The 16,252-nt window shown below is 50.7% G+C and overlaps 7 protein-coding genes across 7 annotated transcripts; 3 read left to right on the forward strand and 4 right to left on the reverse strand.

Annotated features, from left to right (window-relative positions):
• Positions 1-886: 886 nt before the first annotated feature.
• DCS_04393 (cytochrome P450) lies at positions 887-2,760 on the reverse strand (the record flags this gene model as incomplete). The annotated part of the gene is made up of 6 exons (XM_040801703.1): positions 887-1,518; positions 1,567-1,932; positions 1,985-2,263; positions 2,323-2,382; positions 2,453-2,603; positions 2,671-2,760. The coding sequence occupies 6 exons, from the start codon at positions 2,758-2,760 to the stop codon at positions 887-889; spliced, it is 1,578 nt and encodes a 525-aa protein (XP_040656736.1).
• Positions 2,761-3,453: 693 nt separating this feature from the next.
• Positions 3,454-5,412, forward strand: DCS_04394 (uncharacterized protein; the record flags this gene model as incomplete). The annotated part of the gene is made up of 1 exon (XM_040801704.1): positions 3,454-5,412. The coding sequence occupies one exon, from the start codon at positions 3,454-3,456 to the stop codon at positions 5,410-5,412; it is 1,959 nt and encodes a 652-aa protein (XP_040656737.1).
• Positions 5,413-7,096: 1,684 nt separating this feature from the next.
• DCS_04395 (uncharacterized protein) lies at positions 7,097-8,622 on the forward strand (the record flags this gene model as incomplete). The annotated part of the gene is made up of 2 exons (XM_040801705.1): positions 7,097-7,244; positions 7,304-8,622. 2 exons carry the CDS (start codon positions 7,097-7,099, stop codon positions 8,620-8,622), a joined length of 1,467 nt encoding a protein of 488 aa, XP_040656738.1.
• A 1,154-nt stretch (positions 8,623-9,776) lies between these two features.
• On the reverse strand, positions 9,777-10,742 carry DCS_04396 (uncharacterized protein; the record flags this gene model as incomplete). The annotated part of the gene is made up of 3 exons (XM_040801706.1): positions 9,777-10,270; positions 10,335-10,426; positions 10,492-10,742. The coding sequence occupies 3 exons, from the start codon at positions 10,740-10,742 to the stop codon at positions 9,777-9,779; spliced, it is 837 nt and encodes a 278-aa protein (XP_040656739.1).
• A 541-nt stretch (positions 10,743-11,283) lies between these two features.
• On the reverse strand, positions 11,284-12,741 carry DCS_04397 (uncharacterized protein; the record flags this gene model as incomplete). The annotated part of the gene is made up of 3 exons (XM_040801707.1): positions 11,284-12,426; positions 12,489-12,515; positions 12,565-12,741. 3 exons carry the CDS (start codon positions 12,739-12,741, stop codon positions 11,284-11,286), a joined length of 1,347 nt encoding a protein of 448 aa, XP_040656740.1.
• A 638-nt stretch (positions 12,742-13,379) lies between these two features.
• DCS_04398 (uncharacterized protein) lies at positions 13,380-13,775 on the forward strand (the record flags this gene model as incomplete). Its single annotated transcript, XM_040801708.1, has 1 exon — positions 13,380-13,775. The coding sequence occupies one exon, from the start codon at positions 13,380-13,382 to the stop codon at positions 13,773-13,775; it is 396 nt and encodes a 131-aa protein (XP_040656741.1).
• Positions 13,776-14,478: 703 nt separating this feature from the next.
• DCS_04399 (uncharacterized protein) lies at positions 14,479-16,002 on the reverse strand (the record flags this gene model as incomplete). Its single annotated transcript, XM_040801709.1, has 1 exon — positions 14,479-16,002. One exon carries the CDS (start codon positions 16,000-16,002, stop codon positions 14,479-14,481), a length of 1,524 nt encoding a protein of 507 aa, XP_040656742.1.
• Between the last annotated feature and the right edge of the window lie 250 nt (positions 16,003-16,252).

A 16,252-nucleotide genomic window follows, 5' to 3' on the forward strand; every position in this document is an offset into this window, starting at 1 on the left:
CACAAAGCCGAAGAGGGAATGAGATGACTGGCTGCCACGCCCAATAAGAGACGCTCAGATGCCGAGTTTGTATGACTATCTAGCCCTCCAACTCACAATGCTTTGTGAGTGATGGATTTGATACTATGGGGAAATCGATTTGGTGCGGCTACCTTAAACTGGTGTCGTTCTGCACCTGCAAGTAATCGAAAATGCTTGTCGTTGCCCACGATGAGAGAGACCGGGCATCAGAGCCAGCATTGGCAGACGACTTTTGGCACTAAGAGATCGTCATCAAATTTACATTCACGTCAGGAGCCCACACGTGAATACTACGAAGAAAATAGATGAGTAAGTAGGTTACATGGGCGTGTGTAAGACAGTGCAGATAACTCCGTACATTAGTAAGAGATGAATGTCCCATTGCGGAAAGACAAAACTCCATACTCGTAAGGCGGATTACGCCCCATCGCTCTGCCTAATGACTGATTGGTCCTTTCTTCATTGTCAAGTGGCCCAGATCAGCGGTTATGATGACGTGCAACATTATATCCAAAGCCCGTCAGCAATACAGTAATTGCTTGTATGAACAGCGGAAATGTCTTGGCGGAGGTAAATATGGTAGAAATAATTCACGATCAGGTTAACCCCAGAACATTCTAATTTTAGACGTGAATGAGCCAGGATGCGTAGGAACATACCCCCAAGGTCAACCACAACCACCGACCATACTTGCGTAGCTTTAACGAAACTTTTGGGGAAATTGTTTTTGCCGGTGGTTGGATCAGTATGGCAAAACCTCATTCATGGAATACGATAGTGCATTATCTAGCCTAAAATATGAAACTCATCTGTGGCTGTAGATAAGACGACATGACAACCGCTCAGGCCAGATACTACTGATTTCCTAATCCGAAAACCGGGGCCGAATGCTCAAGATCGGGCCTTCTTTCCAGGCCGTCAAGTGATCCCGCAAGGCATATTCAGTAGGAGTACAGTCTTTTTCCATCCAATCGAAATCGCTATCTGCTCGTCGCAGGTCGAACTCCCAAATGAGACGTGCAAATACAATCATGATCTGAGCAATTGCGAGCGGCTTGCCAACGCAGCTGCGAGCGCCGACCGAAAAGGGCATGTAAGGCAGCCTCGAGGATTCGTTCCGGGCACCCTTTGAGTCTGCAGGTCGATACCATCGATCGGGGTCGTAACAAAAGGGGTCATTATAGTACGCAGGGCTATGGTGGATGCTGTAGACGCCGACGGCGATCTCGGTTCGTTCGGGGATGAAAGTTCCGTCAATGAGCGCGCCTCCATCTTCCACCTCACGCCAGAGGGCACTTCCTCCGGGTGGGGACATGCGGAGGGACTCGTCAATGCAGGCTCGAAGAAAGGCACACGAGTTTAACTTCGGTCCCATTCGAATCTCGTCAACGCTCAAAAACGTTGACCGGACCTCCTCCACGACTCGGCGGTAGCAACTGGACGAACCCGTGAGATAGTGAGAGACGGCAGACATGCTTGTCGACGACGTGTCCGCTCCTGAATCCTTGTCAGCCTGTACTCAAAACGCTGGCCGTGAAAACATACCTGCTACAATGAAGGTGGCAGTTTCTGTGCTCAGCTCCGCAGTGCTTAGTTCCTTCCCCGTAGTTGGATCTTTACATTGTTGCAAAAAAGAAAAGATGTCCCTAGACGCAGTCTTCGTTGCACCAAGTCGCTTGGCGAGGACCATGCGAATAAATTTCACAAACTTGTATCGTCCAACCAGAGCCTTGGGAAACAGCTTTCGGTCCATTTTGGCAAAGTTTAACTCTGGTGCTTGAATGAGCACTCCTAGCCGAACGTTGGAGTCCTCTATGGCCTGCATTGCATATCGGTACTCAGGGCTACCCATAGTATCGAACTCGGAGTCGAAAGAGACGGAAGTCATAATGTCGAAGGCCAGGTTGTTGACTGCACACCGCATGAGTGATGGAAGCCTAGCAGCAGGAGAGTTGGCACTTACACGCATGAGCCATGTCGATGGGACCCGTCCAATGGCCAGCCGGAACCCTATCCTTGGAAGGTTCATTTCCTCTACGCATAAGATCACAGAATCTGTCAACCCGGGACAGAATCTTGGGCTCAAAGATACGAAGGCTATTTTCCGAAAATGCCTGACTGATGACCCGTCTCCTCCGTCCGTGCTGAGTCTTGTCTCGCAGGGTCAGCAAGTTTGCTGCTTGCTTGGACAGGACCTCGTAATTCCTAAACTTGACCACGTTAGAATGGTGCCCGTAGATGTCTGTTGCGCTAATGTCAGTGATATTAATTCTTGCATGCTGGGCCGCTGCCATAATGTACCGCGCAAAGCTCCATCGGTGTTAATGATGAGACGATTGGGTGCATATCGAACGCGATTGCCTGCGTCGTATTGTTAGCTTCTGGCTCTTGACCCTGCCTATTCGGCAAGCAATGCGACGATGCAACGAACCGTATTTTTGGTGACAGCGATAGATATCCAAATGAATGTCGCCTTTCCATGCATGCCAGGCGGAGTACAAGTTCGTGAATTTCGCAAGAAAGGGTCCCGGGTATTTCGACAAAGGATGAAACACTGCTCGATAAACAATAGCGCCGAGGATCTACGGCCGCCGTAGCTTGCGTCAGTTGTCATTGCACCTATCGTCGTATGCTCATGTCTCGGCTTACAGCAAAACCGACAGCTGCGACCAGGGTCACAGTAATAAGTTGAAAACGGGCAGTCACGGCGCGCAGAAACGCCTCCTGCCGGAAGTCCATGATTGCTTCCTGTTTGTCGTCAAGATCAAAGGTGGTCAGAGGGAACAGCAGAATGTCCAGGAGACTTGAGTGTATTGAGGAATGCATTCAAAGCATGACTTGGATCATTGCTTGCCGTGATGATTTTGTTCTCACCTTTTCAGTCATGATTCTTACTATCCACCTGTGCACCATTCACTCATCCATCCACAATCTCACAGCCTACTTGTGCCCGTCCTGTCAATATCTACCAGCACTACGGAGTACATGTGCGTGTGTACTATTACAAGGTCCAAGTACAACTACAGCATGTAACTACAATAAATACTCTACAGGCACTCCGTACAAGTACTGTACACTGCACTTGCGAATCTTACTGTATGCAACTCCACCTATAATGCAACCTCAAGAGCGTAGATCCAGGACCAACCCGCTTACCCCGTTTCTGACAGGGACATGACGTTACAAAAGGGGGTCTAAGAACCGGGCCAATCACGATGATCATGCCGCAAGTGTGTTCCAGACTTCCAAGGCCCCGGCCTGCTGCGGCCTATGTATGCTGCATGATGACGGCTGCATCGGGTCTGTCGCCCGTACGCATCATGTGAAGTCCCATAAGCCGGCCTGGCTTCCGTAGCCGCCTGCAGCTCATAGATTTGCAACTTGTCACACTCGGATTTTTTCGGGCTTGTTTTTTGCTGTCCAAGGACAAAAATGAAAGCGCTCAATCTTTTGCGAGGCGTACATGCGCTGCCGGGTTGGCATCAGCGTGTTGCTTCCTCGATTCATACGCGCCACCATTTGCAGCGAAACCACTATCTCCCAGGTCGCGCTCAGTATTCGGCGGGCCTTTGGAGACAATACAGTAAATCTGTAGCTGAGAATCAGGTGTCCTCGGCCAATACGGGGACGACAACAGCGACATCTCATGGGAGAATAATAGAGAATGGAGACAGCAAACTTTCGCAGACTGATGGAGGCAAAAAGTCACAGAGTGGCAAGGCCAAACCAGCAATCAAAATATCGTGGTATTGGAAGGGTCTCATTCTCCTTATCGAGCTCTGCATCGGCGACTACCTCCTCGACCGATATGTGTTTGGCGGCGTCACGCTTCGAACCATCGTCGCCTACGGCGTGCTCGGACGCATCGGTCTCGACTACAAGCTTCACTACGGCCGCGACTGTTGGTTTGCCCGTCATCCCGAGGAGGATCTTCATCAGCGCAATGCCCAGAGGCTGTGCACGATGCTCAAGTGGAACGGCGGCCTGTATCTCAAGGCTGGCCAGGCACTAGCCATGCAGGGCAGCGTGTTGCCGGAAGAGTATCAGCGTCTATTTGGCGAGATGTTCGATGATGCACCGAAGAGTTCATGGTCGGATGTGAAGAAGGTCATAAAGCAGGACTTTGAAGGGCGCACCGTCGAGGAAGTTTTCGGCGCCGACTTCGAGGAGGAGCCGAGGGCCTCGGCATCGATCGCCCAGGTTCACTTTGCAACGCTTCCGGACGGCCGCTCCGTCGCAGTCAAGGTCCAGAGGCGCGAGATCTCCAAGCAGGTCTCGTGGGATCTGTGGTCGATGAAGATCATGGCCGAGTACACCGCTTGGTCGACGGGCCTCCCGATGGGCACGATCGGCCAGTTTGTCATGGACCAGGTCATGCGCGAAACCGACTTCGAGAACGAGGCTGCTAATGCGGAAAAAATGGCCAAGCTGGTCGCGTCGGACCCGTCTCTGCGCGACCGCGTATACATACCCAAGGTATACCATGATCTGACGACAAAGCGCGTTCTTACAACCGAGTGGATCGACGCGGTGCAGCTCTGGGACAAGGATGCCATCACCGGCAATCATCGACTGCCACTGCCGTCGACCTCCAATAGCACCGGCAGTGTCCCTTACTGCTTGGGTCTTCGCGTCAATGACATTATGGAAACTATCATCGATCTTTTCTCCGCCCAGATGTTTTCCTGGGGTTTTGTCCACTGCGATCCGCACCCAGGAAATATCCTTGTTCGACGGCATCCGAATGGCTCCGGGAAACCCCAAGTTGTCCTTCTCGACCATGGGTTGTACATCACGATGTCAGACAAGCTTCGGAGGCAGTATTCTAACTTCTGGAAGGCACTCGTCACTGGCGACGATGATTCTCTCCAGAGCATCTCCCACGAATGGGGAATGAAAAACGCCGATGCCTGGGCCGATGCGTCCCTGATGAAGCCGTACAAGGATCCTCCGCCAGCAGTTGAAGGCGGTAACGAATGGAAACGAAGCAAGGAGACGTCCGAGGAGCGCCAGAAACGGATGTTTGAGGAGGCAGCGGCGTACCTCGGAGAAGAAGAGCTTTTCCCGCAGGAACTTGTCTTTCTAGAGAGAAGCATCGGTCTCATCCAGGGGAACAACCGATTCCTTGGTTCCCCCGTCAACCGAATCAAGCTCATTGGTATGGGTGCGCTACGTGCTGTGCGAGACGATGGAGGCAATTCGTCCCTGATGCAGGTTGTCTCAGTTCGCTTGTCACTGTTTGTTCTCGATCTTGCCTTTTGGTGGAGTGCTATGAAACAGTATTTTGGATACGGCAGCGGCTTTGAGCAAGAACTCAAGGATGCTGAAGAGCGTGCGATGCGAGAGACTAAAGATGCGGTCGCCGGACTGTTCGGCATCTCGGTGGATTAGATAGTCGTCCGCGAATTGAAATGGAAGATTTCATCAATCATTTTAAGCCATTTTCATTTCCTCCTTGTTACTACAACGAAAAGCATTCGAGCACTTCATGATGAAATTGGAATTACACCCTGCACCTAACTAAGAATAGGGCATCTTGTGCTTCGTCTTGTGATTTCATTGCCACGTACACCTTCCAACAGCTTTTCTTGAAAAACCAGCTAGTGGGACAAACGAATTCCCTCATTTTGGTTGTCCTAGTCAAGTTATTTGCAACGTCCTGCCATCAATTTTGCCTCTGAGAGATACACGCAATTAGTCCAACAAAGAAGGTCTCCCAATATTGGCGGCTCAGGAGTCACCGAATCATGCCCGGGGCCACACCGGAGGCATGGCCCGCCTTCCAACTTACTGTAGTTCATGTTCGTCAACGTGTCTCCTTGTAATTCCCTGGTAATTACCTATGGAGGGTTACAGAGTGGATTCTAGTGCACACATGTACTTCGTACTTACAAGTGCTCTCTACGTGTAGTAATAACCCATACATATGAGTAATTATGCATGTTGAAGATTCCCTCGTACCCTTAGTAATTTTACTGCAGTAATTACTTCTTACTAACGGCTAGGCAGCTGGTCCTCGTGCGTCGACTCGGTAAAAAAGTCATGCATACTTACACCTAGATGGCCTAATCCTGATCAGGCGCAAAATATTACTACAGTGCTCCCCAACGGGATAATTGCAACATCTACCGAGTACACAGTGCTTATCAGCGCGTACTTACACATCGAATTAGTAAGACTGGTCATCGGAAATGTGAACTTAGATTTTCTATCTGGTCGTTATTCTCGATCATCTATCTGGCGTAACGGAATGCTGGCCGCTGCAAACTCGATTGCGTATTCCTTTCATCAGGCATGACTGGGTAGTAGTAAGCGAACTGTGCACATATTTACAGCAATCAATCATGATACGTCCTTACGTGCGCTTGTCTCCATAATCTAAACCATAAGATAGAGTAAGTATTTTCAGTCCGAGTATTTCTGCACGAAACCGAATCACTCGACGCTGGATGTATGGGGGACACGCAGCAGTAACAATGGCCCAGTGGCTCCGCCTCAGCATGCTGCCTGGTTAGCCGACGTGAGCATTTGAAAGGTGTCACATGCATCGAAAAACAAGTCACTCATATGTCAGCCATCATTGAAGCCCGTATTGATCTGGCACTGCATTGTGGCATAAAGGAGATGGTTCCGGTAATTCGTAAGCCACGCATGGCACAATCACCAAGCCACGGCACGTCAGCATCTGTTGCGAGATCCAACTCTCACTGTAATATCTGTACATCCCAAGAGCGTAGCATCTGCAGACAAGCGCCCAGTGGGGAACCGACTGTAGTTGCAGATTCAGAACACGATACCTGAGCACCCCAGACTGTTCAGTAAGGGTGCACAGTGCAGTGCTCGTCTATTGGCCAAGGGCGACAGCGTGAATTCGCTGTCTTGGCGGGATTCTCAGAATGACTACAAGCATCAACACATGCATCTCTTTTATCGTATTTCACCTTGACGACCCTGTGTTGGTTAGACGTACGTCAACAGCCGATGAACAACCGTTAAACGTCCATGTCCTCTCATCCCGCACACTAGCTGGAGAAATCTTGTACGTGACGAATAGTGCTTCACATATTCGTTGACAATGGCACCCACATCATCCTCATCTGCTGGTCCATACTCCCTCCCAGACAAGGATGAGGTTGAGTTATCAGTAGAGGATGACTGGACGAGGGTTAAGGACCGGAAAGAGAAAAAGCGAATACAAAATCGGGTAGCACAGAGATCGTATCGTGAGTTATATGCGTTCCCGCCGTGTGACCGAAAAACGCACTAATCGTGTCCATCCCAGGCAGTCGCATGAAGGCACGTCTAGGAGAACTGCAGTCTAGGCTTCAAGCTCACGAGGAGCAGAGAGCGAAGGAGGGTTCTGCCGACGGCCAGTTCTTGCACCGGACAAACGACTTGATAACACATGCGACGCCGCCGCCGTCAAGCCATGGTGCTACTCCGTCGCACGATATCGATCCAAATTGTATCAGCGCTGCATCCCCGCCCACGCCTCCCGATGCCACAATTGAGAGCGACGGAGTCAAAGCAATGGACACATTCGCGCCTCATCAAATGTATACCACAAGTGCAGATGACAACTCGTGGTTCATGGACGTCATGCCGCTCATGCCTCATGGTGACGCACCTTCATACCCCTTATCATCGATACCTACCCCTCCCGGCACCATGGCCCAGACCCCGAGTCCATCTATGCCAACCATCCTCCAGCAAGGCCAACAGCCACCTCATAACGAAGGGGACGCAAATATATCTCAGTCAATCATTCAGGACTGCCTGCGGTTTCAGATCCAGCTGTTGGCCAGGATGAACAGCAACCTTCCTGAGAATGCGTCACCAGCTCAGACGGAGGAGCTACTGTCGAGTATGGGAATATCCCCGGCGCACCTTCATCATGCTTTCGATTCTGACCTGCAGGACTCTGCAGCGATGAAAAACTTAATGTACAACAACGTAAACAGTCCAACGACAGAAAACTCGTTTAGCATGCCGGACTTTCAAAACGTCGATGACATACTAGACCTGTCTTCGACAAACGAAAGCTCTAGCATAACTTGGAAACCCACAACTGTACAGCCGATCGGCGACGCCTCACCCTCAACCTCGATGACGCAGACGCCAAACTCACTAGAAGAGCGTATTGAGGCCGCGATAGAAAACCTCGAGTCGCTCGGTTTCAGCAGTCTTGAATCGTTTTCTGAAGCCTACTATACCGCGACATTCGATGAAACGTCCCCCCTTGCAGCAGAGCAACGCCTGAGCAGAAAGAGGCGGTTACCGCGGCTCATGGCAAATGTTCTCGACGCCGCGCAGTCGTGGGATCCCTGGGAACGGAGAGGTCTCAATGAGGAAGTGCTCCGAACAGCAGAATCTTTACTTTTAGATGAGGGCAAAAACGTCGACATGAAGGCACTGGAATCGAGTTTTGGCGGCTTGCTTGCAGCAACTGACAACCCCGGTCTCCAACAACGGGTTTTAAGCGCCGCTACAGCCCCAACGTCTGTGTCACAGCAAAACGTGGCGGCGATAAAAAAGGCGATGCAAGATGAGGTATTTACTATCATCCCTACCGCATTTTTGCGTGTACCTAACTTTGAATAGCTGCCCTCTCTTTGGCCGTTGATGATGTCCTTGGCAGGAGGAAACCGCGCATCAAGACAACGAGACCGCTCCAGCATGGTGCTTATCACCACACTCGTTCTTCACTGCTCAAACAAAATACCTAAACAAAATATCATCGACCTGTTGGATGCCTGTTTGTAGCGTCGGGGAACGAGAGGATGGCTTCACTTCTTCCTTGGCGCTGGTCATATGGTGACACAGGCAGGCTCGGCGATGGGAAGCTTTAGAACTGTACAATGCTACGGATTGGGAACACGAGCTGGCAATATCACATTCATGAATTGACGAAATATATTTTTGTGACAAATTATGGCCATGAGCCACGAAATGCTTGCCCCTCTGCTCGGTCATCAACGTGCATTGCACCAGTGACGGACAATAATCACACATCGCTTGAAGCAGCTTCCCGCCCAGTTTGCTGACCCTCCCCGATTTCCCCAATCTGACGAGGCTATGAACTAACTGCAGGCTCATCTTGGGTACGAAATATTAATTCGGAAATAGAAAATTCGGAGTTTATATGTAGCGGCCCTGGACTGGATTGCAGTAATATTACAGTCTCGACACTTTTGGTGCGAAACTACATGTAGGCCGTATCTGATGTGAGTTCATAACGATTATTTAGGGGCTCATATGGCGTGCCTCTGGCTCTAGGCGGTTCAGATTCCCTGAGTCTAGGGTCACACTCTCATCACGCACCAGCCGTGTTCATACCACGATGAAGCGACAAGCCAACCACGAAACATGGCACAAATCTGGACGCAACAGAGCGAAGTGTTCCCATAACGACGTATTCGCCAAAATATCGTTAAGCATTTTCGCACAATCATTCTCTAGCAAACCCTGGGGGGTTGTGAGAGTACGTTTAGATGAGCTGTTGTAATTGAATGATGAAGACTACTGGTCCCTCCAGTAATACCACTGATTCATGTACGTTATCCCTAGTAATTCCAGGAAAGCCTCCTTCCAGGCCAGCCAGCCTGGACGATTTGCGGGGTTTTCGCCGTATTATCTTTACGTTGGAACTGTCCAACCCTCCCCCGGCTTTTAATGGACACGGAACAGCTCGGCTCAGTTCAGCATTTACAAATAACGCAACCATAATCAGGCCGGAAAGATACATTATTGACGACTCAGGTTGCCTCGGTTGGAGCTTTGTTCGTATACGCCGACATGTTCTTCATCTTGTCATCCCGTACCCTGGTCCAGTTCCGCATCCCGACAGCACCAAGACACCTTCCTTCGGGCGAAGCGCCTTCCACGTCTACATCCTGACCGTCGCAAATTGCCAGATCCATCATAGATTGACCTAGCTCTTGAGAGGTGCCCATTATGTTAGAGAGTCCCAGAAACCTGTAAAGCGGCAGAATGACACCGTTGGTCCACTTCTTGGTCCATGGCAGCGGCTTCAGCCAGGGCTTGATGGCATCGTGGGTGCTGTAATCGATAAGCGCAGGTCGGATGCAGTAGAGCACAAGGGAAGGCAGAGCATCTTGCTCTTCGATGCCACCCTTGGTCTTTATCTCGAGCCTTTTGCTTGTATCGTTATGCAGCTGGAAAAGCTTCTCCTCAGCTCGAGCCTTGACGTCGAATATGTATATAGAGCGGGTATCATGGCACCCATCATCTGCGTGTAACTTTGTTAGCAGTGCGGAGAGGTGACGGCGACGAGCGGGCAATTTTCAACGAACGTGAAACATAGACAAAATTGAACTTGTCATTCAGCGTTGCAAAAGCTTTCGCAGCTTTGAAAGGTAGGTCAATATGTCCGTATTCGTACTCTCTGGAAATGGCAGTGTTATCAGAGCACGCGTTGCATTTGAGAACACTGATGCAAGATAGGCTCACGGTCTCGTCACGGCCATCAGAGGGGGGCCTGCTGTCCAAATACATCCATGGGCACCTTTCAACTGGGCCAAGGTCTCGTCACTGTAGACCGCCAGATCCTCTTGAATAATTACTTGTACCTTTCCCTGGCCTTCTGCTTGTGGCACTGTTGATCGCGAGATGATGGTGATCTTGTCAACGGCGACTTCGCGAATCAATGCATCCAGAGCTATAGCGCCCACCAGGCCCGTGCCAGTGAGAATGATGTGCATCTTGCAATAGGACGATGAGCTAATGGGTTCACGGTCAGGAGTGCTCCGTAGGATTGCACGAAATCGTTGCTGACTTCTTACGGCGAAAATGAGAGGGCGAATGGTTCGATTTGTGACCAAGATATGTACTCCGTACGGGTCTCGCAAGTAAGAATGGGAGCTCTGATGGCAGCAAGCTTAGAATGCCGTGCCCTACCGACCGGACGAACTTTCGGCCATGGGTGAGCTGCGAAGCCTAATACGGTCATCTCACATCATGCAGACACTAAGTATCCACCCCAAGCCCAAGCAATGGTCATTCAGCGACAAGTCAGTGCTTACATTACATCCATCCCCGTTTCACCGACTCGAGAACGTTGGACTGCTCGACTAGCTACGTCAAATTGCTTACTATTACTTATAGGGGGCATTCAGGGCGCCATGGCTGCTTCGGCCCGCCTATGCCTAGTGAATGGTCCACTGTCTGGACGACCTATCGACACAAATACTAGCAGCACATGAAGGTGGATATTGAGAGGAGAAGTACGCAATGAAATAGCGGTTACAAAGGGATAGAAACAGTCTCGCCAATGCCAGAAATGTCAAAAACACCTTTCTTGGGCAAACCTTTGAGCAATAAAGCCTCCTCAAGTCTCCGTGGTGGCTCTCTCACATCTTCATCGCCCAGCACCCAGGTTCCCCAATGCATGGCTAACGCTCGCTTGCACCCCGTGTCGGCGAAAATTTCCACTGCATCCCGCGGATTCGCATGAATCGGAGCCATCAGAGCGCGTGGCTTGTACGCACCGATTGGCAAAAGACCTAGTGAAAAGGGGCCATAATGCTCACCGATCTCGGCAAAGGCAGGACAAACCGGAAGGTTAGCGAACCTTTCGTCCCAATCTTCGTCTTGCCTGTCAAGCGTCGGAACCGCACGGTATCCAGTGTCCCCACCAAAGAAGACGGAGGCGGCAGCCCCTGCTGGCCCTGCGGACGAGACCGACCAAGATGCCCAGAGCGTCATGTCAGTTCCCCAAGGGGCACGGCCTGTGGTATGCTGGGCCGGCAAACAGGTAAAGCGAGCCGAGATGCTCCCAGCAATCCTGTCCTCCAAATTTTCGTCGCGGGGGCTCAAGACGAGGTCGGCACCCTCCCACCAGTCCAGCTCCGTGACATGGTCAATCCCAGAAGAGCGAAACCAGCTTTCATTTCCCAACGGGACGAAGAAGTGCGCATTGGGGTGGATCTTGTGTATTTCCGTCACTGTCGGATGGCTCAGCTGTCGAAATCCAATGTTAGCCTTGAACACTGCCTGAGAGCATCTACCGGGGTGGAGATCTCTGACATGGTCATAGTGATTGTGGGATATGACAACGGCATCTAAGATTGGAATATCCTTGACTTCGCAAGGAAGCTTCGTGAATCTGCGAGGCCCAAACCATTGAGTGGGAGAGCATCTGTCCGTCATAACAGGATCGAAGAGAACGCGAAGCCCGTTCGGAAACTCGACGAAGTAGCAAGCATGACCGAGCCAGGTTGCTCGCAGATTGGAGGCATCGCCCACAACCCGATCGTGCGAAAATTTTGGGCGTTGAATCGGAATCTGCAATGTGAAATGGTTACCTGCTGCCTCCAAATTTGGCTTTGTCAAGGTCATGCAACGAGCTATGGGATTTCGCGTACGTTGGCTTCCGCCGTAGAAGGACTTTGCATTCAATCATATTAGTCTGGTCCTCTTCCGAGACAGCAATATACATCACAACTCACTGCGTCCAGGTTGTTGTCCACTTTCGTCTTTCCTCAAATGTCAGCCAGCGTTCACACACACTTGTTGGATCCGTACTAACTGCTTTATATGTGCCTTCACAGCCTCTGGGTCTAGCTCCTGCCAGCTTGGCCATGGATTATGGAATATTTTCTTGCCATTCTTGTGGTGATGCACCTTTTCCTCAGCACCTTTCGGTGCAGGGTTATCGGTGACGGGGTTGACCGAAATATTGAGTTTAATCGGTGCTGTCATCGTTGAAGATTTCAACGGCGTATACGTTCCGATACTAAATCTTGGCGAATGTTGAAAGTAGTTAACGACAATCGGCAATTTCCATTTGATCTTTGAGCACAGGAGTGCACGCACTGTGAGGCTGTCTCTGTTTACCCTTGACGGCTGTCAGAGCTGCGGCGTTTCAAGCTAGCACGAACGCTACACGAGTTGGGGCTCGATATCCACCATGAGCAATTGGCGATACCACCAAGGCGGAAAATAAGCCTGGGTCCATCTCCTGGGCGTAATATGATGTGATCCGGGGACAAGTCCTCATTCGTGATGAATCCCGAGTGGCTGGCCAGTGGTAGTAATATTACGAATCTGTCAGCTCCAGGGCCAAGCATTCGGCAGCGACGTCATGGTTGTTTCCGGTTTGACGTAATTTTATGTGGCTGTTAGTCCGTAGTAGCAGTCCGACTTATGTTGATTGAGAGCGTTGGCCCTTGCCTTGCTGACTGTGCTGGCTATTTTCAGGTTCTATCAACTGTCATCAGTCGAGCTTGACACAGCCACCATCACTCCTTGCTGGACTCATTACAAGCAACAGCAACGGTGACACGGGTAGCATCCAAATTTGTTCTCAATTCCTTGAACCGACGCTCTCTTCACTCACAATGATTCCAGTCTTCACAACGTCAAGTCGAATTGCCTCTAATGGATTGCGCTTCCAACAATCGCAGCTGAGGACATTCGTAAAGCTCAGGCAACAGCCAAGCTTCCATCGCATCCTTGCACCAACTACCAGCAGACACTTGACTTCCCACGCACCGCTTCGCAGCAAGGAGGACAACCAACAACCATCTCAGGGTGGCCAAGGAAACAGCAATCCAGGAGAGCTACCGGCGTTCAGTTTCAATGGCCTCGGTGCCAGCCCAGCCGTGAAGAATGCCATCATCGTCGTCATCTGCATTCTAGGTACTATTGAAACATGGGTATGGTGCAAGTGGATTTGGAATTGGTGGAAGGGAAGCGGCGCGGAGGCGGAGCACCAGGTACAGGCTGCTCATTAATGGATGTTCACAGTGGATGGTCGCTGGATCAATAGCGCCAGGGGGGTGGACTTGAATAATATTAGATGCTAGAGCACAAGAGCAGCAACTGCTTTGATTTCTAGACGGAATATTTGACATTTACGCATTTTCAAATCATCGTTTATGGCACGATGAACGAGCAAGCCGGAGCAATCTCACGACCGCCGTGCCGACGTGAGGGTACGATTTTACCCATCAAACATGCGCCGGACTTCGATTCAGAAACAAGATGCAACATGCGACAGAATGTGGCGACGATTCAATTTAGGTGGCACTTCAACTACTACAAAATCGAATCGACACTTTTGTCACCCGACTGTAGCAGGGACGGATAGATTTGATACCGATTGAACTGCTTACCAGCTCTTCCACAATAGCCAAAGTTGATCTTGTGTGCTTTAGGGTAGGTTGCGCCGAGCTTGCCGCAACACAGATTAGCAATCATTGTACATATCGCATACTTCATATTATCTGGCACATGCCAGTGTATCCAACGGGCGAGATGGAGAAAATATGATACACTATAGCAATGTAATAGTATGCTCGTCGTTTCAAAGTCATGCACGAATATCCGGTTTCCCCATCGTGATCGGCAACCATGAGTCATCAAGCTGCTTCATAAACGCGTCAAAGCTCGCATTCGCAGTGCTATTATTTGTAAATCAAGCAATATGGATCTAATCTAATCTTCATCCTCATCCGAGCTGAATTCGAAAACCTCATGTTCAATAGTTTGAGGAGGTTCAGATCGAGGCAAGTCACTCAACACACTTGGTTGGTATTCTGCACCCGGGGGAGCCATGCTTCTTGCAATGTTCTCAAGGTCGACGGAGACAGATACTTGATGAAGTTGGCCAAGTGAAGACAAGAATGCCTGCGTCGCATGCTGTTTTCGAACCAACGTGGTAGCGTAGGTGAGTGCCGTCCCGGAGAACTCTGCGCCCATGCCTTTTATGATGTCTCGAATTGGCCCTGGCAACGCTGGCTGAGGGCCAACTTCAAGGAGCACCAGCGGCTTTGACGGCTCCATTGTGGCCTCAAGCATCTGCTGAATAGATGAGTAAAAATAGCAGGGACTCGCAAGGTTTTTCCTCCAATGCGAAGCACCGACTGGCTCTTCCGTAGTTATGCGCTTTCCCGTCACGCTGGAATATAAAGGAATTTTCGGCGTTGCTGGTGACAACAGGGGAGCTAGAACGCCCTCGTAGTAACCGGCGACATCATTCATGAGCTCCGAGTGATAAGCCTTGTCGACTTGGAGACGACGGACGAGGCAGTCGGGCTTGCTAGCCTTGATCTTTTGCATCACCGTCTCCAGCGTGTCGTTGTCACCAGAGAGAGTGACACTGTTGGGGCTGTTGTCGCACGCAACGATAGCCACCCCTTCCGAGACGTGTGCTGGCAAAAAAGGTGTCACATCTTCTCGACCAAGTCTGACTGCAACTAGACCGCCGTTTCGTGAATGATCCTTTGAGACCTGACCAATGTAATAAGCAATTGTGATGGCTTCCCTTTGCGTCAACGCCCCTGCTGCGTACGCGGCAGCGACATCACCGCCAGAGTGACTGCCAATTGCGGCAGGCTTGACGCCTGCCGATCGTAGTACGTCGGCGAGGCCAATTTGTATTGCAGTGCAGAGAGGCTGGACAAATTCAGGCTCGTTCACTCTACTTTCCCCCTCAGGAAGACAAAGCTGTGCCTCGATTGTCCAAGGGGGAGGGTTCGGAACGTGCTGCAGCGCATTGTCCATGGCTTGAATGGATTTGCGAAACCCGGGAAAGTCGGATAGGAGTTCGGCCCCCATACGTGCCCACTGCGCGCCTTGTCCTGTAAAGATGAAGTTGCAGACGGGATTGCTGTCCTTTACCTGCACCGCAGGTGACATCTTCACTGAAACTTCGGTCCCACCGTCTGACGCAACGGCGTACGAGCGGTAGGCCAGCTGTTCATGCTGTGAGCGCAACGTGTAGGCCAGATCGCCAAGGCGGTTGGGATGACCCTCCGCATATTTGACGATACGTTCCGAGACCTGTGTGAGTGAGCCAGCGGTGTGGCCGGAGAGAACCAACAGGTGATGCCTCCCGGTTGTCAATGTGCCCGTTGATACGGTTGTTGAGGACAAGCTGGTAGTCGACCGTGTATCTGATGGAGTGTCGTCGCTAGATGCGCCGTTCAAATCCAGGTCGCCAGTGATGTTTGAACACATATTTCGTGACTTGTTGGAAGGAAATTGGCAGGGGATTCGAGTGATGCGACTCTGCGTTGACCTCACCACAGCTACGAGTCACTCTCTTATTTCTTCTCTCCACCAAGTGAGCAACTTTGATGCCCAAAGTTTGCGAAAACGATGAAATAGTATGGTGTCCTGACTTTTAATCCAAGCGACGGGCCAAAATATGATCTGACAGTGTTTCAACAGGCCGGTGGCCCAGGTTCCCAACACCCTCATTTGCGAG

This window comes from Drechmeria coniospora, chromosome 02 (assembly GCF_001625195.1).
Source record: "Drechmeria coniospora strain ARSEF 6962 chromosome 02, whole genome shotgun sequence".
Taxonomy (NCBI): domain Eukaryota; kingdom Fungi; phylum Ascomycota; class Sordariomycetes; order Hypocreales; family Ophiocordycipitaceae; genus Drechmeria; species Drechmeria coniospora.